Genomic DNA, 24,399 nt, shown 5'->3' on the forward strand with positions numbered 1-24,399 from the left:
CATGCTTCAGTTCGTAGTTTCTTTATTGGCATCAGCAAAAGTGGTAAACATGCATTAGTTTTCTCAAATCCAGGTGCATCTTTTTCCGTCTCTTCAGGTCATAAATCAACAAACTCCAGTTGTTACCTGATAAAACTGTCGCTCGGTTTCACCACATCGTCTCCTCTCGCTGCTACAGTTCTGCGTTAATGCACTTTGCATGTAAAGTTGGTTTTTTTTTTCAGATTTTCATCTCAGAATCAGTCCACAGAAAGCAAAATGAACCGCAGTTAATGCGACAAACCTGAAAACTGCAGCCGTTTCTCTCTCAAAAGCGAGTGACTCTTGACAAAAAAGAAACAAACATTTGGCAAACTTCTCGAGCCTTGTTGCGTTGCATAAGCAGTAATTATTGATCAGAAAGACATATACACAGGTCCTTTAAACCACTAGAACGGAGGAAAATGTACAATCGGCAGTAAGATTCAGAAAATGGCAGATACACAGAAGGTCACACGAAGAGGCGGGACTATGGACACGTCGGCCATGCAGGTAGGAAACACCTGGAGCGGGAAAAGGAACGACGTGGCTCCAGGGCGGCGAATCTTCTCCAACTTAAAACACTCCGACAACCCGTTCAAACGTGAAGCTGCACATTCATCCGTCTATGGCTGTGGCCTTCTGGGTCGGATTGTCTCTTGGTGTCTTTAATTTACGACTAAAATCGACTCCCGACTTCTCGCAGGAAATCTACGCTGCACAAACTCCCGCTTGTCCTTTCAGTCTCTGAGACCGGTGAGGGAACGGGGGACTAATAAAAGCCTAAAAGCTTGACGGCTGCGATGCTTCGGATCACGACTACACACGAAATAATCTTAATCTAAACGTGAGCGGTGTTAGTAGGGATGTAGCGGGAGGAGGTTAGTCTAGATTTACAAAGGAAGGAGGAATCAAAAAAGGAGGAGGAGGAGGAGGATGGAGAAGCTTTGGCGTTTCACCCCAGAGATGTTCTTCTTCGCGTGTCGGCCATCTCTCCCCTTGTTCTTCGTCTCCTCCTTCATAAAACATGAGGAGGAGAGGAGCAGGAGGCCGAGAGACGCAGACAGACGACGCTAGAGAGCAGGATGGAAGACTGGGAGGAGGAGGAGGAGGAGGAGGTGATGGAGTGGAGGAGGACTGAAAGGAGGCGTCTGGGTTCTTTTTGTTCTCCTCGTTTCATCCTCGGTCCAGTTCCAGGAGCTCAGTGGAAGAAATATACTGAAAGGAGAGAGAGAGGAGAGGGTTAGAACGGAACATAAAGAGCAAAACATAAAGAACAAAGCACAAAGAACATCACAGAGCATAAAGAAAAAACATAAACAACATCCCAGAACACAAGCAGAAAACATAAAGAAGGTCACAGAAAAAAACATAAAGAACATAACGAACATCCCGGAATATAAAGAACAAAACATAAAGAACATTACAGAACATAAAGTACATCCGAGAACAGAAAGAACACAATATGAAGAACATCACGGAACAAAATGTAAAGAACATCACGGAACAAAATGTAAAGAACATCACGGAACAAAACGTAAAGAACAACACGGAACAGAACGTAAAGAACAATACGGAACAAAATGTAAAGAACAACACGGAACAAAATGTAAAGAACATCACAGAACAAAACGTAAAGAACATCACAGAACAAAACGTAAAGAACATCACGGAACAAAATGTAAAGAACATCACGGAACAAAATGTAAAGAACATCACGGAACAAAACGTAAAGAACATCACGGAACAAAACGTAAAGAACAACACGGAACAGAACGTAAAGAACATCACGGAACAAAATGTAAAGAACATCACGGAACAAAATGTAAAGAACATCACGGAACAAAATGTAAAGAACATCACAGAACAAAACGTAAAGAACATCACGGAACAAAATGTAAAGAACATCACGGAACAAAACGTAAAGAACATCACGGAACAAAACGTAAAGAACAACACGGAACAGAACGTAAAGAACATCACGGAATAAAATGTAAAGAACATCACGGAACAAAACGTAAAGAACACGGAACAAAATGTAAAGAACAACACGGAACAAAACGTAAAGAACATCACGGAACAAAACGTAAAGAACACGGAACAAAATGTAAAGAACAACACGGAACAAAATGTAAAGAACATCACGGAACAAAATGTAAAGAACATCACGGAACAAAACGTAAAGAACACGGAACAAAATGTAAAGAACAACACGGAACAAAACGTAAAGAACACGGAACAAAACGTAAAGAACATCACAGAACAAAACGTAAAGAACAACACGGAACAAAACGTAAAGAACAACACGGAACAAAACGTAAAGAACATCACAGAACAAAATGTAAAGAACACGGAACAAAATGTAAAGAACAACACGGAACAGAACGTAAAGAACAACACGGAACAGAACGTAAAGAACAACACGGAACAGAACGTAAAGAACATCACGGAACAGAACGTAAAGAACAACACGGAACAAAACGTAAAGAACATCACAGAACAAAATGTAAAGAACAACACGGAACAGAACGTAAAGAACAATACGGAACAAAATGTAAAGAACAACACGGAACAGAACGTAAAGAACAACACGGAACAGAACGTAAAGAACATCACGGAACAAAATGTAAAGAAGATCACGGAACAAAACGTAAAGAACATCACGGAACAAAACGTAAAGAACACGGAACAAAATGTAAAGAACAACACGGAACAAAACGTAAAGAACACGGAACAAAATGTAAAGAACATCACGGAACAAAATGTAAAGAACATCACGGAACGAAACGTAAAGAACAACACGGAACAAAACGTAAAGAACATCACGGAACAAAATGTAAAGAACATCACGGAACAAAACGTAAAGAACATCACGGAACAAAACGTAAAGAACACGGAACAAAATGTAAAGAACAACACGGAACAAAACGTAAAGAACACGGAACAAAATGTAAAGAACATCACGGAACAAAATGTAAAGAACATCACGGAACAAAACGTAAAGAACACGGAACAGAACGTAAAGAACAACACGGAACAAAATGTAAAGAACAACACGGAACAAAACGTAAAGAACAACACGGAACAAAACGTAAAGAACAACACAGAACAAAATGTAAAGAACAACACGGAACAGAACATAAAGAACAACACGGAACAAAATGTAAAGAACAACACGGAACAAAATGTAAAGAACAACACGGAACAGAACGTAAAGAACATCACAGAACAAAACGTAAAGAACATCACAGAACAAAATGTAAAGAACATCACGGAACAAAATGTAAAGAACAGCACGGAACAGAACGTAAAGAACAACACGGAACAAAATGTAAAGAACAACACGGAACAAAATGTAAAGAACATCACGGAACAAAACGTAAAGAACAACACGGAACAAAATGTAAAGAACACGGAACAAAATGTAAAGAACAACACGGAACAAAACGTAAAGAACAACACAGAACAAAATGTAAAGAACATCACGGAACAGAACGTAAAGAACATCACAGAACAAAACGTAAAGAACATCACAGAACAAAATGTAAAGAACATCACGGAACAAAATGTAAAGAACAACACGGAACAGAACGTAAAGAACATCACAGAACAAAATGTAAAGAACATCACGGAACAGAACGTAAAGAACATCACAGAACAAAACGTAAAGAACATCACAGAACAAAATGTAAAGAACATCACGGAACAAAATGTAAAGAACAACACGGAACAAAATGTAAAGAACAACACAGAACAAAATGTAAAGAACATCACGGAACAGAACGTAAAGAACATCACAGAACAAAACGTAAAGAACATCACAGAACAAAATGTAAAGAACATCACGGAACAAAATGTAAAGAACAACACGGAACAGAACGTAAAGAACAACACGGAACAAAATGTAAAGAACAACACGGAACAAAATGTAAAGAACATCACGGAACAAAACGTAAAGAACAACACGGAACAAAACGTAAAGAACACGGAACAAAATGTAAAGAACAACACGGAACAAAACGTAAAGAACATCACGGAACAAAATGTAAAGAACATCACGGAACAAAACGTAAAGAACAACACAGAACAAAATGTAAAGAACAACACAGAACAAAACGTAAAGAACAACACAGAACAAAACGTAAAGAACATCACGGAACAAAACGTAAAGAACATCACGGAACAAAATGTAAAGAACATCACGGAACAAAACGTAAAGAACAACACGGAACAAAACGTAAAGAACACGGAACAAAATGTAAAGAACAACACAGAACAAAACGTAAAGAACAACACGGAACAAAATGTAAAGAACATCACGGAACAAAATGTAAAGAACATCACGGAACAAAACGTAAAGAACAACACGGAACAAAACGTAAAGAACACAGAACAAAATGTAAAGAACAACACGGAACAAAACGTAAAGAACAACACGGAACAAAACGTAAAGAACAACACGGAACAAAATGTAAAGAACAACACAGGACAAAACGTAAAGAACAACACGGAACAAAATGTAAAGAACAACACAGAACAAAATGTAAAGAACAACACGGAACAAAACGTAAAGAACAACACAGAACAAAATGTAAAGAACATCACAGAACAAAACGTAAAGAACATCACAGAGGACATGGAGAACACAGGGAGCTGCTCCGGGGGGAACCTGGACTTTAATCTGAGCAGAGGAAAGTTTGTCAGTATCCTACAGATCAAAAGTCTCAGAGGAGATTCCAGGAACTCTGGAGATATTTAAGGAACCTGGAGGAACCTTACGATCACCTCACAGCTGCATTTACACTTAGTTCTATTTATGGATTTCTTAAAACTTATTTTTATCCCAACTGTGTACAGCGCACTATAATAATAATAATAATAATGAACAGTTTGCTACAAGCAAAACAAAGTAATAAATATTTGGTCTCCAGCTGCTGGACTACAGAACACTGAACATCACGTTAAAGCGATCCTGATCCTAAAACCTGCTGGAGGCCTCAGATCAGACAAAAAGAGCAGGATTCATCCAGAAGCTTCTGTCTGGGTTCAAACTTTGACATTTGGGAGGAGATTCAGATCCATTTTACATGTTGATCTGACACTAGAGCCATTGTTCTGCATAATCAGTTCTAATCAGAGGAAACGATGGATAAAGAGGCATATCTATGACATATCCTACTACTGGTGGCAACGACCACCTCCACCAATGGAGAGAGAGATTTTTTTAAAAAGTGGATTTAATGGAAAAAATAAAAGCAAAACTCTATTTGAAGTTGTGGATTTATGGGCTCCTGTTAATGCTTACTTCATTTCAATCAGATTTAATTTAATTTGGCATATCTGACAGGCTGGGGAGATGTTTTTGTTTGAATTTCAAGTGGAGATGTGAAGATATTTGTGTCTGGATTGTGTACTTTCACATGTTTAATAACCCTTCACTGCTCTTTATTTTAATTTATCTTTAAACTCAATTTGAAATTCTCCTCTTCATGTGGGTTTACATGATGCCAGGAGTGAGTTGTGTATTTGTTTTAGTTTATCGTGTATGTTTTCATTTGTCCATCCTTCAGCTGCACATAAACATGTATAAAAATATGGAGTTTAAATAAAGATTTGGTTCAAAAATATGGATTTTTTTTTTTACATTTTGTAATAACGATTGATATAAAGGTTTATTATTGGGGTGCAACTAATGATCTATTATTATTATTTGGAATAAAACATAAAAACATTTATTTTGGGCTGAAATGAGCAAATCCTTCCAATGCTGATTGACTTTATTCTTTCAATTTCATTTGGTTCGCAAAATGTCAAATAATTTTTGAAAAAGTAGTTTCCTCAAAATAATCTAAACTAAAAAAAATTAGATTCAGTTCATGAAGAAAAGCTGGAAACAAAGGAATCTTTTGCTAAAAATGACCAACAACTCAGTAATTTATTTATTTACTTGGTTCTAAAATGTCAGAAGAATTTGACTTTTGTTCAAAAGATATTCAAACACTGGTGATTAATTTCATAGAGGTCAGTAATTGATGCATCTTTAACATAATTTAACACGTCGCTGATCATATAAACCTGATCAATAACTGATATAAACAGTTTCTACTCACAGAAGATGATTCCAACCACGATGACTCCGATGATTCCCATCATGATCATCATCTGAAAGACAAACGTGAAGGTTTGAATCAAACAAAGAGCAGCTCGTGTGTTTGCTTCTAATTAATCTGCCGTCACAGATGTTGTGTTTCCCCTGAAGCCTCCTCCTGTCCCGCATGAACTCGGCGTTCTGGAGGAGGTTCTGCTTCTTGTTGTTGTTTACCTTGCAGTTCTTCCACCAGTATTTGTTTTTTAGCTTGGCTGCGCAGCTTTCGAACTGGGAGGCTCCGGCCTGGAGAGCGTCGGCTCTGTCGTCCAGCTCCGACAGCTTCTGGTCTCTCTCCAGGACTTTGTCCACGTTCACCCGCATGATGTCCACCACCTGGACCGGAGCCGACCCGGCGGGGGGGAAGACAGCAGCAAGTTAGAGGAGGGGTGCCAAACATGCGGCCCGCGGGCCAAAACCGGCCCTCCAGAGGGTCCAGTCCGGCCCGCAGGATGACTTAGTAGAGTTTAAAATTACAGAGAAGACGTGAACTGCAGATAAATTAAAAATAATTTCTGGACCTTGACAAGTTGTTTTGATCAGAAAGTAAAATACTAGATTGTTCTTTTGTCGTTTTGTGTCTCATTTTTGTAATATTTTGTCTTGATTTTGTTGTTTTTTAGTCTGTTTTTTGGCGTTTGTCTCACGTTTTGTGTTTCTTTTTACTCTTACTTGTGTTTTTTGTCTTATTTTTATCATTTTGTGTTTCGCTTTGTCGTTTTGTGTCCCATTTTTCTAATATTTTCTCTCGTTTTTGCTTTTTTGTCTGACTTGTCATTTGTGTCATGTTTTTGTCGTTTTCTCGCTTTTGTCATTTTGTGTCTCATTTTTGTCTTTCTTTTGTTGTTTTGATCATAAAGTAAAATACTGGATTGTTTGTTGTTCTTTTGTCATTTTGTGTCTCAATTTTGTCTCGCTTGTTTTTTCTTATTTTCGTCATTTCATTTCTGTTTTGCCTTATTCATTGTTTCCTTTATCGTTTTTGTCATTTTGCTTCATGCTTTTGTCATTTTTTTGTCTCATTTGTGTCTCATTTTTGTGATACTGTATCTCATTTTTGTTGTTTTTTGTCTTTTTTCATATGAATTTTGTCATTTGTCTCACGTTTTTATCGCTTTGTTTCACTCTTTTGTCATTTTTTTCTCTCATTTGTGTCATTTTTCCATTTTTTTGTTCCATTTTTTGTTGCTCTGTAACATTTTTGTTAAAATTTTTTGCCTTGTTTTGTGTCATTTGTCCTATTTTTTGTCATTTTGTTTCTGATTTTGGTTGTTTTGTGTCTCATTTTTGTAACATTTTGTCTTGTTTTTGCTGTTGTTTTTTGTCATTTTAAAAGTAAAATACCATCTCATTCAGCTCCAGATGACTAAATATTGTGCTGTATAAATGATAAACTGAGGTTGTTGAAGTTGAATTTATTTTTCTTAACAAATTTCTGGTTGTTCATAATGTTTTGTGAAAAGATAATTCCTTAAATGTGAACTTTTTTGCACTAAAACAATGGAAACATTTGGAGTTGTGGTTATTTCTAGGTTTTTATGCTGTGATTTTACTGGTCCGGATCACGTTAGATCAAACTGTTCTGAATGTGGATCTGAACTAAGATGAGTTTAACGCCCCTGAGTTAGAGACAAACACCGGAGCCAGACTTTTACATCCTCCAGTCGGTCCAGCTCACCTCCTCCACCTGGGCCTGAGTCTGCTGTAGCCGGCGGTTGCTGCTGGTGTTGGGGGGTCCAGCTGGAGCTCCGGCCGGAGCTCCATCGGCTCCGGGGGCTCCAGGGGCTCCGGGGGCTCCGGCTGGAGGGGCGGCAGCGTCTGGGGCAGACCTGGAGGGGCAAACGGGTAAGTTAGTTCTGAATCAGATGATGGAGGAGGAGGAGGAGGAGGAGGGATGGGTTTGATGTGGGGGAGGAGAACCTGAAAGAAAAAATGTTCTGAGAGAAAGAGTTCCAGAGGAGGAAAAAGACTGCAGCACCAGAGGAGAGTTAAAGACTGAAGGCAGCATGTTTAACAGCAGGAGGAGGTTCTGGGGAGGTTCTGAGGAGGTTCTGAGGGTTCTGCAGAGGAGCAGCTCTCATGTTCCAACAAACCAACAGCTGCACAGACTAATGAAGCAGCTCTGGAGCCTCCATCACCGACCTCCATGCATAATTCAGAGCAGTGACGGAACATTTCACTTGCGTCAGCAGATTCATGGACGGAGCTGAGAGAAAACACAGAGAAACACTCCAGAACACAACCAGAACCAGAACCTGAGACCTTCCCCCGTGCTGCTGGGACCCGGCAGAAAAGCCCGCAGTAATACTCACATGGTTCTGCAGCGGTTTGAGTCACGGAGGGTGAGGCAGCGGGGGAGGGGGGCAGCGGCACAAAGACACTAAAAAACACACGACGAGGTTCCGATCCGAACCGAAGTTCACTTCAGCCCGCTTCAGAGGAGCCGCAGAGAGGCGGAGGGTCGGTGGCGCAGCGGTGCGTTTATACCGCAAAGTACCGCAACTCCGAGTCCGGGTCGGAACCAGAGAGGAAGCAGCTTCCACTAGTCCACGGGAACCGGTTCTGCATCCAGCTGCTGGTGCTGATGCTGAGCGCGGCGCTGATTGGCTGCTGCTTTAGTTCGGTGAAGTGAGCGGACGGTTCCTGCGTCCTGCTCCGGTCCTCGGTAACTGCATCAATGCGGCTCCTCCCTCCCCCTCCCCCTCCCCCTCCCACTGCAGCTCGGTGTCGGAGGGCGGCGGGACACACTGCGGTACCGAGCAGAGTGTTGACTCGACGGTTTGTCTTGCTGGGATTCTCCTCCTCCTCCTCCTGCATCCCGGAGCCGCTTCCATCATATTTAATAAAGCAGCCAATGGAAGCGGAGAAAAGTCTGATAAATAAAAACAATGAAGAATAAAACAGAGAAACACAAAACAGACCAAACTACAGCAGGGTGGTGGTGTTTAGAGACCGCATCACCTCACAGTACTCAGATTACTTAGAGTATTTATGTCACATTGCAAACTACTGTGTTAAATTCAGGCTCCACAGCAGGAACTCTAAAAGGCCTTTGGTTCCTTCAGTCCTTTATTTTACTCCCCAGCATAGAGGAAACCAGAATCCACTCATTTCTGCTCACATCTTCTTGCGTTCTTCAGCTACCTTTCTCTGGAAAATACCACAAAGGTTCTGTTAGGTTCAGGACTCACACAGACAAACCTTGAGTCATATTTCACTAATTTTGTCTCATTTTGTACGAGATTCTAGTAATTTTTGAACAAATGTGGTGCAATCCCTGAAAGATGTAGGCAGATCTAATTTTTTAGTCAAACAATTCAGGATTATCTTAAGTCATTTTGATCATTTTCAAGGTATTTTGAACAAATGTTGAGTCCTTTAAAAAATATTTGAAGTCATTTTTGAAAATTTTTGAGTAATTTTGGACACATGGGGATAATACTGCTCACTTGTGGTTTTCTTTGCACCATTTCTTCACCACTGCTCCATAAAAATCTGGCATTTAACAGGACGGACATGACGGGGACTGCTCACATGATGTGTTGCTGTAAACTTACTCTTTCAAATAAAAAGCCTCCTAACCCTCTGGAAACCAGCGTTTGTCTTGTTTTGTGTCGCTCCTCGGCGACCATACACGGTCGTAATGTTTTTGAGCAACACACCATACTATGACGTTTTTACAGTGAAGGTTCTACTATGGAACCAGTCTGACATGTTCAGGTGTTCTTTGTGTGAAAACTCAGAGATTTCAGGGATCAGAAGGTGGTTTTCAACTTTCTCTGTTAACTTTCTGCTTTAACTTTAAACTAAATTTCCTTCACTAAGCCAGCCCTCTGGACTTCCAGTAAGCTGTGTTCCTATTGGCTGTCCAGGTGGCTGCTTGGTGTCATCAGGAACACCTGAGCAGCTCAGTGTCTTCCTGCTTTATGTCTGCAGTCAAACATTTCCTCTGCTTCTCTTCACTGAACCTGGTTTTCCTCCGTTGCTTTAGTTTGTTCTTTAGGCGTTGGCTTGCAGCTTCCAGCAGTAAAATCCTCTTTAATGTGTTTCTTGGTGTGTTTTAGGGCTTTGTACTGGATAGTTGTCTTGGAAAATGTGCTTCTTTAGCCACAGTTAGCACATGGTGCTAATGTGTGTAGTGATTAGTGGATTTGGTGCAGCTGAGTTGTGTCTTTATCTTGGCTGCAGTGAGTCTTTAGAGGTTTTCGGTTGTTTGTGAACCAACGTTGGTTGTCCAGAAGGTAAGAGTTCCTGTCCTGATTCTCTGTTTAAAGAGCTTCTCTGGTAGGCTGCAGGAGACTTTAGCGTTTGGGTTGTGCTAGTTTGGTTTTTGTACGGTTTCATTTGGACGACTATCTTGAGGCCCCTCCATGTGGTTTAGTGAGGTTTTCTGGAACAGTTCTACAAAACAACCTGCAGCAGAAGAGACTTTGAGAGTTTTTAGGAAGTTCTGGAGACCAGACTTTAGAGCAGCATGAACATTTGTCAGCAGCTTGAGCAGGAGAAGGTGAGCTTCAGAGTAGAAATGAGAAGAAGGAAACTTGTTGACCCGTGTGGTGAGGGCCTGTACCAAGAGTTTGAGCAGGTTGTGAAGAGTCTGTAGTTCTTTGGTCTGAAAGCACCAGAAGAGTCGACTCATTAAAGGAGAAAACAGGAGATATTGTTGGTTCTTCTGTCGCTCTGCAGTTTCCTTAGACTGAATATCAAGTTTCTGTTTTAAATGATTTACTGTTTGAGCCCAAGAAGACTTCAATAAACTCCCTCCATCCCCTGAACACAACACATTTTATTAGTGTGTGTGTAGTTTTTCTCTTTGTCTAGTTTTGTCATCTGTGTGAAAAGTGCTAAACAAATAAAGCTGAATTGATAAAGTGAATAAGTGACTAACTCCTGATTGTGACAACAGAAGTATTTTCATTGTGATTTAAGGGTTTGTTTAATTTTTAAGGTTGGGTTAAAATCTTGACAGAAAAGATGAAAGAAACTACATTTTAAAAAAGCAATCAAATCAAAGGAAAATAAACATTTAATACAATAAAACTTTTAAAAAGAAAATTAAACATTAAATACAATAATTATATTGAACAGACAAAATATTTAATTACAAAATTAAACAGATACAAAACATGTAATTATGAAATTAAGCAAATTTTTAAACAAAAATATTAAACAAAGAAAATATTTTACATAATTAAACATTTAAAAAATACAAAACATTTAGATTATTAAACCTTTAAAAAGACAAAACATTAAATTAAAAAATTAAATGTTTAATTAGAAAATTAAATCTCAAAGACAATAAAACTTTAAATATGAATTAAACAGAAATACAGTGAAGCATTTAAAAAGAAAATTAAACATTAAAAGGTGATAAAACATTTAAAAAGAAAAACCTTAAAGATTTATTTAAAAAATTAAACATTGGGAAAGAAAAGGAAATTTTTCAAACAAGCCGATTAAACATTAAAAAGAATTTACTGAATATTAGCAAATGACAGAATGAGTTGCACAAGATGTTAACAAACATCTCCTTGCCTTAATTAATTGATGTAAATTAGTGAGAATCCTATCAGTGAAACTCTAGAATGATTTCCCTATGAAGTATCTAATGTTAGTACCATTAGTTGAAACCAATTGTACAAAGTCTTATATTGAGCATCCTTTGAATGCAGTCGTGGTGGTGAAGCTTTGGCTGGGGACGCACACCGTAGAAAAAACAGTGTAACTATTAAAAATTGTGAAGTTGATCACAAAGTGCTTTGACAGCTAAAAGATGGAAACATTGATAATCTAGCAAGTTATATGAGAAAAATAAGAACTGTAAACTAGAATAAATAGTACAATGATACTAAATTAAATTACACAATTAGCCACATTGGCACGTGAAGTCTAACAAGGGAAATAGGTAATTTGAAAAGTGAATTTCTTTTGAGGGTTAAAATTAAAAGTGGAAAAAGATCAAGAATTAAAGAATTATAAAATGATCACATCAAAGAACCAGGTAGTTAAATTAAAATAAAACTAAGCAAAATAAAACAAAACATACTACGACTCCTAGTGGTACTATGATTCCTTCTATACCTTAAAATCCACTTTTCAACCACCTTAGTGCACACAGACTGAGATGTGATCTTACAGCGAAGAGAAGCAGAGTTTCCACCATGGTGCTGCCCACAAACTAGAACCGGAATCAGACAGTGTCAGATGATGCAGAACTTACCTGAAGTGAGGGATGAACTGATGCCGACTGGATTCATCTCTGAAGGAGTCCAACATCTCAGCAGACATCTTAAAACTCTGGACGCTGTTACAGCTTCAGGAGGATCTGTCTGCTGGGCTTTAGAACGTCACGTTAACCAGGCATTTACAGAGTTAAGGTTCCTCTATCTGTTGGGCTTTAGAACGTCACGTTAACCAGGCATTTATAGAGTTAAGGTTCCTCTATCTGTTGGGCTTTAGAACGTCACGTTAACCAGGCATTTATAGAGTTAAAGTTCCTCTATCTGTTGGGCTTTAGAACGTCACGTTAACCAGGCATTTACAGAGTTAAAGTTCCTCTATCTGTTGGGCTTTAGAACGTCACGTTAACCAGGCATTTATAGAGTTAAAGTTCCTCTATCTGTTGGGCTTTAGAACGTCACGTTAACCAGGCATTTACAGAGTTAAAGTTCCTCTATCTGTTGGGCTTTAGAACGTCACGTTAACCAGGCATTTACAGAGTTAAAGTTCCTCTATCTGTTGGGCTTTAGAACGTCACGTTAACCAGGCATTTATAGAGTTAAAGTTCCTCTATCTGCTGGGCTTTAGAACGTCACGTTAACCAGGCATTTACAGAGTTAAAGTTCCTCTATCTGTTGGGCTTTAGAACATCATGTTAACCAGGCATTTACAGAGTTAAAGTTCCTCTATCTGTTGGGCTTTAGAACGTCATGTTAACCAGGCATTTATAGAGTTAAAGTTCCTCTATCTGTTGGGCTTTAGAACGTCATGTTAACCAGGCATTTATAGAGTTAAGGTTCCTCTATCTGTTGGGCTTTAGAACATCATGTTAACCAGGCATTTATAGAGTTAAGGTTCCTCTATCTGTTGGGCTTTAGAACGTCATGTTAACCAGGCATTTATAGAGTTAAAGTTCCTCTATCTGTTGGGCTTTAGAACGTCACGTTAACCAGGCATTTATAGAGTTAAGGTTCCTCTATCTGTTGGGCTTTAGAACGTCACGTTAACCAGGCATTTACAGAGTTAAAGTTCCTCTATCTGTTGGGCTTTAGAACATCATGTTAACCAGGCATTTATAGAGTTAAGGTTCCTCTATCTGTTGGGCTTTAGAACGTCATGTTAACCAGGCATTTATAGAGTTAAAGTTCCTCTATCTGTTGGGCTTTAGAACGTCACGTTAACCAGGCATTTATAGAGTTAAGGTTCCTCTATCTGTTGGGCTTTAGAACGTCATGTTAACCAGGCATTTATAGAGTTAAAGTTCCTCTATCTGTTGGGCTTTAGAACGTCACGTTAACCAGGCATTTATAGAGTTAAGGTTCCTCTATCTGTTGGGCTTTAGAACGTCACGTTAACCAGGCATTTACAGAGTTAAAGTTCCTCTATCTGTTGGGCTTTAGAACATCATGTTAACCAGGCATTTATAGAGTTAAGGTTCCTCTATCTGTTGGGCTTTAGAACGTCACGTTAACCAGGCATTTATAGAGTTAAGGTTCCTCTATCTGTTGGGCTTTAGAACGTCATGTTAACCAGGCATTTATAGAGTTAAGGTTCCTCTATCTGTTGGGCTTTAGAACGTCACGTTAACCAGGCATTTATAGAGTTAAGGTTCCTCTATCTGTTGGGCTTTAGAACGTCACGTTAACCAGGCATTTATAGAGTTAAGGTTCCTCTATCTGTTGGGCTTTAGAACGTCATGTTAACCAGGCATTTATAGAGTTAAGGTTCCTCTATCTGTTGGGCTTAAGAACGACATGCTAAACAGGAAATTACAGAGTTTGGGTTCCACCATTTGTTGGGCTTTAGAACACAGTTTGGATTCCACTATCTGTCTCTCTGACGGGCTTTAGAACGACATTGTTAACCAGGTTTTACAGAGTTTGGGTTCCACCATCTGTTGGTCACATTGTATTTGGCTTCATGCAAGAAAAATACCAATAAACTCAAATAAACAAATCTCCTAAACTTAAAAATGACACCAATCACACCTAAAAGCATTAAACGTTCTCCAGATTAATCAAAAACTAACAAAACCTGAATTTATTCATAACTTCCACAGACCCCCTCACCCTTAATACATCTGCAACTGATGAATACTTTCATTGTTGATCACTTCCTGGATTATTCTATTAGCAACCTGATCTATAAAATACCCCACAAAGGTCCAAAATCCAAGATGTCTTTAAGCTTGGAACTGAACAATAAACCCAAAACATCAAATGGAGTTACTTTGACAGATTGTGATGAGTCATGATTTTAAAGGGATTGAAGTCAACATCAGATTTCAGCTACTAGGATTTGGTTTTTGTACTTTGTCAAAAAGGAATTCTGATAATATTTCAAGTAATTGTTCAGCCCAACTCCAATGTCTTGCTTTGTCCAAAGATCTTCAGTGTACTGTAACAGAGGAAGAAAGAAACCAGGAAATATTGAAATTTAAGAGGCTGAAGTCACAGAATTTTGTCTGTTTTTATTCCAAAAATGATTAAAGGTTAATAGCTGCAGCTTTAACACTGACTAAGTCTGAAGTCCTTGAACAGAACCACTGTTTTTGTTGGGTAGAAGAACAAGCAAAAAGGCTCGTTTCAGGGTTTTATGTCATGTATTTTGCTTCTGTTAATGAGTTCAACAACAATAAAGTACATAAATCTAGTTAACTTAGAAAAACAGAGAGTGACACCATCAGTCCGGTCCTCGGTTCTCCTGACGTGCTTCTCGTCTGTTAACGATGTTTTCCGGTCCGGTTGAAGCGTCTGTAGAGGAATTTGATTCTCTTCTCCAGGTTGTGTTTGTCCTCAGTCAGCATTCTGTCTCCAACCATCTTCTTCTTCCTGATTAAACGCTGCAGCTCGTTTCCTTTGAAGCCCTTCAGCCAGCAGGGGCCGATGATCAGGTCTTTAGGATGAGCTTTAAAATCCCCTGTAGACACACAGTGGACAGAAACATCAGGGAGTTCAGAAACAGCAGAAAGATCGGCTTCTGCAGGACATGAGATGAGATAAAATAATATAAGACGAGACAAGATGAGGTAAAATGAGATAGGATGAGATAAGATGGAATAAAATGAGACGAAATAAGGTAAGATGAGACATAATGAGATAAGATGAGATAGAATGAGCTAAGATAAGATGAGATATGATGAGATGAGAAAAGATGAGGCAGAATGAGATGAGATATGATGAGATTAAATAAAATGAGAAGATGACATAAGGTAAGATGAGATACGATGAGATAGAATGAGAAGAGATACAATAAGTCAAGATGAGATGAGATTAGGATAAAACAGAATGAGATGAGATGTGATGAGATAGAATGAGATGTGATACGATGAGATGAAATAAAATAAAATTAGATAAGATGAGATATGAGATAAGATTAGATATGGTGAGATGGGATGAGATAACATGAGATAGAATGAGATGAGATGCGATGAGATAAGATGAAGTACAACAAGATGAGTAATTGATCTGTAGTACAAGATCTGTAATTTTTACTCTTTACAAAGTCAGGCCAGATTGGACCTTCTGGAAGGCCAGTATTGGCTCGTGGGCCACATGTTTGACACCCCTGGGATTCATGTCGTACTAATTGATGAGGTTATTGACTAATGTTTCAGGAAAATAATCTAGATTTTCATCCCGACAGATCACACTCACGTTAGCGATCAGATTTACTCACCCAGGATGCCGATATTGTCATAAACTCCAAACATGCTTCTCTTCTCCGTCCACCGGTCCACGGTCTTCAGCTGAGGGATGGCGTGCATCCGGATCCTGCAGCAGGCACCTGAACGCAACACTGAATCACTCATTTCCGTGCAAATAATGAAAAATACGTCTTTAACACATCAGCCGATAGAGACGCAGAATATTCTCTCAATGTGAAGATTTTCTGCTTTTCACTGAAACATTTTGTTTTCAGATCAACATACACATAAAACTAAAGGACTCGTGAGACCTTTTGGACATATTTCAGACCGTTCGGACAAGTTTCAAATCATTTTGGGGCATTTTAAACTAATTTAATACAAGTTTTATGTTATCTTGAGCTTTTTTTCAAACTCATTTTGGACAAACATCAAGTCATTTTGGGCATTTTAAACTCGTTTAATACAGGTTTTATGTCATTTTGAGTCGTTTATAACTGCTTCCAGACACATTCGAGACCGTTTGACAAGTTTCAAGTTATTTTTGACAGAGTTTAACTCGTATACGACGCGTTGCAGACAGAATAATGCATTTAAACAGTCTCACATGAGAATAAAACATTGCTGGTTGCAGGTTTCTTCAGGTTTTGACATAACCTGAGACACAGAGAACAGTTGCAAGATGACAGGAATGTAGAAAGTTAACAAAAGCAGGTAGCGGTCGGGGAAAGCAGCAAGGATGGACACATTTACAGTCTTTTTGTAAAGTTTCAAGTAATTTTGGGCATTTTGAACTAATTTAATACACGATTTATGCCATTTAGAGGTGTTTAGAACTCATTTTGGACACTTGTGAGAGCTTCTGGATGAATTGGAGACCATTTGGACAAACTTCAAGTCATTTTTGACAGAGTTTAACTCATTTAGAACATGTTGCAGGCAGATTAATGTATTTCAACAGCCTCACATGAAAATAAAACACTGTCGGTTGCAGATTTCTTTAGGTTTTGACATAATCTGAGACACAGAGAACAGTTTCAAGATGACATAAATGTAGAAGTTCAAGAAAAGCAAGTGTCTGTCAAGCAAAGCTGTATGGAAGGACACATTTACAGTCTTTTTTGACAGTTTTTAGCTAATTTTGGACAAGTTTCAAGTCATTTTGGGCATTTTCAACTCATTTAACACAGTTCTTTTTTGTAATTTAGAGCTGTTCTTATCTCCGACGATGACTTTAAAGCAAACGGAACCGACATCTAATCTGTCCAATCGATTATTTTGAAAGAAAACCAACATATTGATCAATAATCAAGCAAACAGACTCCATTAACGAACATAATCCGAAGCAAGTTCTAGAGTTTTAGTTTAAAAACAAAAATCACACTGGTTGGTCTGGAACCAGGACCAGGACTTACTGGTGGAGACGGTTCTGACCGGGAGCAGCAGGTTCCCAGCAGACTGACAGAAGGTGGATCCAGCTCTGAGCAGAACCGCCAGAACCGACATGTTGCTGCAGCAGAAACACAGCAGGTGTAACGGTTAAACTGGGGACTGTGTTAAACTGGTGACTGGGTAAACTAGCCACTGTGTTAAACTGGTTATTAAGGTAAACTAGCCACTGTGTTAAACTGATGATTAAGGAAAACTAGCCACTGTGCTAAACTAGTTCCTGGGTAAACTAGCCACTGTGTTAAACTAGTTACTGCTTACACTGGTTCCTGTGTTAAACTGGTTGTTATGGGTAAACTAGCCTGTGTTAGCTCCGTTAGCTTCCTCCACAGTGACCCTTAGCTTTAGCATTAGCTTTAGCATTACCTCTGTACGCCGGTAAACCGTTACCTGTTTCCTTCTGAACGTCCAGCGGTTGAATCCTGCTTCAGTTCTGATGATTCTGTTGTGAATGAACCGAACCTCAGCGGAACATTTCAAACATTAAACGTCTCTGAGGTTCCGACACGATGTTGTGACCGCAGTCTGCCTCCGGATCCCAGAATGCATCGCGCATCCGCCGCCGCTACCGTTTTCTCTGTAGCGCTGCGCAAGGATTTAGAAAATCGCTGCTACCGTATTCTCTGTAGAGTTGCGCAAGAAAATAGTTTTTGATGTTTTCAGCCAGCAGATGGAGACACAGAAGGATATCCTTCAACACACGGAGATGTACAGCCACAAGTTATTCATAGAAGCGACACATTTATGTTTAGGCTGAAGTTTTATTCGACGAACAGGTTTCTTCTGGCTGGAAATGACGTAAACATGAAACAAAACACAGTCAGACATTGTGTTAGAGATGTTTACAGGGAGCTTCAACAGTTTGTAATATTTTTAAAAACATTTTTACTAAAAATGCTATGTCCAGAATTATTCATACCATGGAAATGTCACAATTGTGTAATTAAAAAGTCTCTTTTATGTTGGAAAGACACATTTAAAATCAAATGTTTACAGTTTAACAGGTCAAAATGTAACAGGAACAGATGTTCAAAGCAGTAAGAAAAACTTACATAAAATATTTAACAGCTCATTAAAATGACTGGTTGTATGTTGTTCTAATGTACTCTTAATGTGATGTAAACAGAAAACAATGTTGTTTAATATTACAGTGAAACTGATGTTTTTCTTCTTCTATACATTTGAATTTAAGATCAAATCATGAAAATAAGAGTGAAGTCAAGCTTCAGGTAACATGTTTTTGCACATACAAGCCTCAAAATTATTCTCTACATTCCAAATTTAGATTTAAAGAACACTTTTATTAGACCAGCAAGTTTTTTTCAGGCTTTAAATGATGCAGACAAGAGACTAAACACTTCCCATCTTTGTTCGTCTTTTGCATTTGCACTAAAAATATCATGTCCAGAATTATTCTTAAAATTGTTGCAGATTTTTTAAAACTAAATGCAGCTTCTATCGCATCCCAGATGTTCCTGTTAATTTCCTCCATGTTCTATCAGGATCGAATCCACTATAAAGGTAGAACAGCTGATAGTTCTCTAGTCAGTTCCAAGTCGTGGCTGAAAGCAAAGAGCTCACTGAGCTGCTGTTAGGGTCCATCACTGCACATCGTTGCTGCTCAGAAGACCTTTAAAGGCTCTAAAGTCAGATCTAGGTGTCTTCAAGGTCCAGTGTCCTCAGTTTGAAGCCTGACGGAAAAGTCCAAGGAGCTCCACACTGTGGAATATGTCAAAGGGCTGCTAGGAAGAAGAACGGTAGAGGCCAAGAAGAATCCAAAGATCAGCTCCAAGAGCATCCTGATGAATGTGAGCAGTTCTGGTAGCAACATGTCCATGAGAAGAACAAGGCTGGTCTCCATGGATCACACCAAGGAGGACTCATCAAAGACAGGAGAAGCATCCAATGGTCCAACATGGTGAAGCTGGGAATGTGATGCTTTGGGCTGTTTCTGGGCAGCCTGGTCAAAGGAAACGGCATCAGGAGGAGAACATCAGTCGGTCTGCAGAAGAACTGCTGCTTGGACAGCATTGGAGCTTCCAACAAGACAACGATGTGAAACATGGAGCCAAAGTGGTGAAGAAAAAAGAATGAGAAGATCCAGACCTGAATCCATCCAGAATCTGTGGAGGAACAGAAGAGCAGAGTGATGGAGAGGAAGCCTTCAAAGAGCTGGAGATGGACACATGGAGGAACAAAATCCCAGTGGAGACCTGCAGAAAGACTGTTAGACACTAGAACTACTGGTGGACTGATGGAGGACATGAAGACTCTGATCACTGAAAAATATCTAAAACACAACGTCTGACTGAGTTTGTTTCTGTCATTTAGAGCCAGAAGAAACCTGTTGGTCAACAGCGTTGCCACATGGCAACAACCCCATTTTAAGCTTTCTACACACAGATAATACATCCCCAGTTATGATGCAATGCATTAAAAAGAAGTGGGGTTCTAAGTTAACCAATAGCAGTGTTTAAATTTGTCACATGACTTTCTGGAGGCCAGTTTGAAACCCTTTACTGCAGACATCATTGACGGGAGGAGCCTCACCATTTGACTCCTAAGAATTCACCAAAAAAAGTGTTTTTTCGAAGTTTTTCAACAGGGAAAAAAATATACACTCAATAATAGGTGAGTTAAGTTCATTATTATGTAGTTTCTTGCACTGTGCTTGATCAATAAATAATAGAAAATGTTAAAAATGTGTACGTTGCCATATAGCAACACCGTACCATTATGGATTGCTAGCCTGGTATGTTGATAACATTTTGTATTTAGTTATAGTCCTACTTTGCAATTGCACTGGTGTACCCTGATCTTCTATAGTCTATAAACTATAATAATACACTTTGTGAGTCCTTTCCACGTTGCATATGATGATATTTGACACATCTTTCTTCCATTTACTGCATGAATGCAAATTTTTTTTTATGGTAAATCACAGAAAAAAGCTGAACTAGCTCTCCCACTAGATGATAGTGAAGATGACAAAGGATTCAGTGACGAGAAAAATGAGCTGCTGGAAACACAGTAGAGTGAGACGGATGATGACTATGAGCCAGAGAATGAGGACAGCGAGGGCAGAGACAGTGAAAGTGAAGTGACAGGTATTACCAGTAAGAGAGTGTAAAATGTATATGGCAATCATGTTCCAGCCTCCATTTATGTATTGCATTAAACTATTAGTTTAGTTAGCTACTGGGGATTGTTTATACTATAACATGAGTTTTAATATAAATGTTATATACAATTTCAAGCAAAACTCTCTTGTTTTCATTACTTTCCATGATGGTACGGTGTTGCCATATGGCAACGAACCCTAAAAACTACTAAAAAATAATGTTTTTTGAAAATGTCTCTTAATTATGTTTACTTGATCTGTCTGAAGACAAAAAAAACACCCCAAACATTTTTTTACCAACTGGGATCATAGTGCGTACCACAGAGGGTTAAAAAGTCGAGATGGATCTAAACTTTGTGGGAAGATGAAGAATTGTGGACTGAAATCTAAGAAAAAAGCAAAAAAAACACAGAAATATGAGACTCATCAAAGTTGACTAGAAAAAGACAATAAGGAGAGTTGTGTCTTTTTGCAAACTTCACGTCTAAAGAAATCTGCTGATTATGAAGTGTTTCTTCTGTTATTTAGTGATTTCATTTCCTGATTTCTATTTAAAAAAAGAGAACAAAACAATAAAAACATGTGATTAAAACACCAATGGAAAATTCTGAACTTTTTATTTGCTGCAAGAGCTTTTGCACCAGACTGAATGAGGTTTCAGCTAAATGAACCCATAAAACACACACACATGAACACACACTGATACTTTCAGTCTTACTGGTGGAATATTTTGTCATTTTCAGAGAAATTCGAGCAGCAGCAGATGTCGTCTGTATTTCATTCTTGCTCAGCGAGTGGAAATTTGACCAACATTATTAAACATCAGATTCCACTCAGCAGCAGCAGCTCTGAGAGAAGAGACAAACAGGCCGAACGCAGCAGGTTTACTGTAACTCTGACCTGCTTCTACGTGCAGAAACATGTCAACAGGTTTTCTGCCGAATAATGAGGCTGAGCTTCTGATGGCAGCGATGCATCTTCTGGTTTCTGCTTCATGTCGATTAAACTGCTGACAGACGAAGATCTGAATCTTCTCAGCAGAGTTTTTTTTTTTATCTGCTTCCTGGCAGCAACTCTAAGTGGAACATTATAACCATCACCTACATATGTAGAAGAGATTATTGAAATGAGACCGCAGCTGTTTACAATAACTAAAGGCTTAATTCTGACTGAAGAGGCTAAAGTTGAGACAAACAGGAAGAAACGAGTCATCAAGGTTCTGCAGAATAAAGCTGATTATCATATTTTCCTGCCCATTAACATGCTCATCTGCATGGCTGCACATGTTTCCGTGCCAGGGGCAGCTTTCATCTCAGCTTCAGTGGAGCTGATTCACCTGCAGCTCCGGAAACTAAGACCACCTGAAGCGCCTGAACAGCTTCTACTGCAGGGTTTAAATGTGTTTCATGTTCAGATGGAGGAGATGAAACGACGAGGAAAGTCTGCAAAGAACAAACAGCTCTGAGGTTTCAACACCCGCGCTGCAGGAGAATCTACATCTACCCATCAGAATTACCTCATCTACGTTCAAAGAGCAGCCGAAAGTCAAAAAATCTGATCATCTTTCTTCTGTTATATCCACAACATGTGAAGGCAAAGCTATAGAAAGGAGAAACAGATAAAAACAACAAAAACAAAACATAAAATGACCCCAAAGAGACAAAACCGTCACAAAGAGACACAAAATGACAAAAAAACAACAAAAAGAAAACACAAAACGACCCAAAAGAAACAAAAAACAAGAAAAAGAAAACGCAAAATGACTCCAAAGATACAAAAAACAAGAAAAACAAAACACAAAATGACCCAAATAGAGGAAAAAAAACACAAGAAAAACTGAAAACAAAATGTCCCAAAAGAGACAAAATTGTCACAAGGAGACACAACATGACACAAAACGAGAAAAACAAAACAAACAAAATTACCCCAAAGAGACAAAAAAAACAAGAAAAAAACAAAACATTAAATGACCCAAAATGACAAAAAAAACAAGAAAAACAAAACCTAAAATGACCCCAAAACGACAAAAAAACAAAACAAAACAAAATGTACCTAAAGAGACAAAAAACAAGAAAAACAAAATATAAAATACCCCAAAGAAACAATAAACAAGAAAAACAAAACACAAAATGACCCCAAAATGACAAAAAACAAGAAAAACAAAACATAAAATACCCCAAAGAAACAATAAACAAGAAAAACAAAACACAAACTGACCCCAAAATGACAAAAAAACAAGAAAAACAAAACACAAAATGTACCTAAAGAGACAAAAAACAAGAAAAACAAAATATAAAATACCCCGAAAAAACAATAAACAGGAAAACCAAAACACAAAATGACCCCAAAATGACAAAAAAAACCAAGAAAAACAAAATGTACCTAAAGAGACAAAAAACAAGAAAAACAAATATAAAAGGACCCCAACAAAACAAAAACCCCTGAAGCCCCCTGAACAGTTTCCACTGCAGGGTTTAAATGTGTTTCATGTTCAGATGGAGGAGATGAAACGACGAGGAAAGTCTGTGAGAAAAAACAGCTCTGAGGTTTCAACACCCGCGCTGCAGGAGAATCTACATCTACCCATCAGAATTATCTCATCTACGTTCAAAGAGCAGTCGAAAGTCCACAATCTGATAATTTTTCTTTTGCTTTCACAGTTTCAAGCTGATAAGTGCATTCATGTTGCAGTTGTAGTTTTAAATCACAGAGTCGAGTGAAACCTGTAAACGCTGTGAATAGTTAAATATCCACAATATGTGGAGACAAACTACAGACAGGAGGAAAAACTGCCCCCAAAGAGATGGAAAAGACCACAAACCAAACACAAAATGACCCAAAAGAGACGAAAAACAAGAAAGACAAAACACAAAATGACACAAACAAGAAAAAACAAAAAAACACAAAACGATCAGAAATGAACAAAACTGTCTCAAAATCACATAAACAACCAAAATGAGACTTAAAACAACGGAAAGGTGACAAAACTGTGCTCCAGATTCAAGAGTCTCCTCAAACACGCCGAAATAAATATGAAACACACAAAGAACGGCACAGAAAGAATAAAGCAAACTGTGTGAAAACGAATATATTAAACCTGTGCTTTAACTCCACGGTACAGCGGCATGTTAATGGTCTGGAAAATCTACCGTGGGATAAAAACTCTGAAAGTCTGAGTCATTCATCAGACTAAATATGTAAATATATGGAAAATCAGTGAAATATTCATCAAGCCGACCTTCTTGAATGTGAAATTTTGCTGCTTTCTAGAAGTTTTACAGTTAAATTAACAACAAACAGACAAACTATGTGAGGAAACAATCAGGTTTAAACTATAACAAAGTAATATAATGCAAGGATTATGGACTGAATTCAGATATTTATTCTCTTGTAGAGTTTTAATTGAATTAACAGAGAATTAGTATCTAAACCTCTGATTTTAGAAATAGAATCCTGTATTAAAAGCAGGATTAAAGCGTTCTTGTTTTTGTTCTCATTCTGTGCTTTGTTTTCTTGTTTTATATGTGATACGATATAATTTCTTTATTTCCGTGTCATATTCTGCTGCTCAGTTCTCAAACAAACTATTAAAACGTAACTCTAGTTTTTCAAGGCCATCCAACCAAAACAAATCAAAATAAACAGGACATCTTACTGTCATGTACCTCCCTGATATCTCCATATACAGAACCTCAGCTTCACCTAAAGTACACAGCAAACAAAGTCTGTCCTTCTCTGGAGCAGCATTAAACCTCCCAGTCTCTAAAGCTAATGGTTTCTGAGTGTAACTGTGCACTCAGG

The 24,399-nt window shown here is 38.4% G+C and overlaps 2 protein-coding genes and 1 long non-coding RNA gene across 34 annotated transcripts in view; 1 reads left to right on the forward strand and 2 right to left on the reverse strand.

Moving 5' to 3' along the window:
* Nucleotides 1-5: 5 nt before the first annotated feature.
* LOC127536340 (synaptobrevin-like) overlaps nt 6-24,399 on the reverse strand; it is an 84,073-nt gene continuing 59,679 nt past the window's right edge. Inside the window, exons 1-5 of one of the 2 annotated variants that reach the window (XM_051956278.1) lie at nt 8,476-8,815; nt 7,842-7,992; nt 6,341-6,499; nt 6,129-6,180; nt 6-1,236 (exon numbers count right to left, since the gene is read on the reverse strand). In XM_051956278.1, coding sequence (XP_051812238.1) covers nt 1,220-1,236; nt 6,129-6,180; nt 6,341-6,499; nt 7,842-7,992; nt 8,476-8,477 — 381 coding nt within the window. In that variant the 5' untranslated portion in view covers nt 8,478-8,815 and the 3' untranslated portion in view covers nt 6-1,219. Of the gene's footprint in view, nt 1,237-6,128; nt 6,181-6,340; nt 6,500-7,841; nt 7,993-8,475; nt 8,816-24,399 lie in introns of those variants that run through there. The other variant, XM_051956280.1, reaches the window with a different exon arrangement.
* On the forward strand, nt 12,433-14,221 carry LOC127536342 (uncharacterized). 31 transcript variants are annotated; one of them, XR_007945320.1, is made up of 9 exons: nt 12,433-12,540; nt 12,599-12,714; nt 13,179-13,294; nt 13,353-13,410; nt 13,469-13,526; nt 13,585-13,642; nt 13,701-13,874; nt 13,933-14,048; nt 14,107-14,221. It is a non-coding gene; the product is annotated as an uncharacterized LOC127536342 (long non-coding RNA). The 31 variants fall into 31 exon arrangements; XR_007945324.1 differs by lacking the exon at nt 13,353-13,410 and having other exon boundaries at nt 13,179-13,352; XR_007945319.1 differs by having other exon boundaries at nt 13,353-13,526; nt 13,585-13,758; nt 13,817-13,874.
* mrpl51 (mitochondrial ribosomal protein L51) lies at nt 14,833-18,045 on the reverse strand. Its single transcript, XM_022214872.2, has 4 exons — nt 17,868-18,045; nt 17,444-17,538; nt 16,061-16,168; nt 14,833-15,301 (listed from the first exon to the last, which is right to left on the reverse strand). Exons 2-4 carry the CDS (start codon nt 17,532-17,534, stop codon nt 15,105-15,107), a joined length of 396 nt encoding a protein of 131 aa, XP_022070564.1. The 5' UTR covers nt 17,535-17,538; nt 17,868-18,045; the 3' UTR covers nt 14,833-15,104.

The sequence above is a fragment of the Acanthochromis polyacanthus genome, chromosome 12 (genome assembly GCF_021347895.1).
Source record: "Acanthochromis polyacanthus isolate Apoly-LR-REF ecotype Palm Island chromosome 12, KAUST_Apoly_ChrSc, whole genome shotgun sequence".
NCBI lineage: Eukaryota > Metazoa > Chordata > Actinopteri > Pomacentridae > Acanthochromis > Acanthochromis polyacanthus.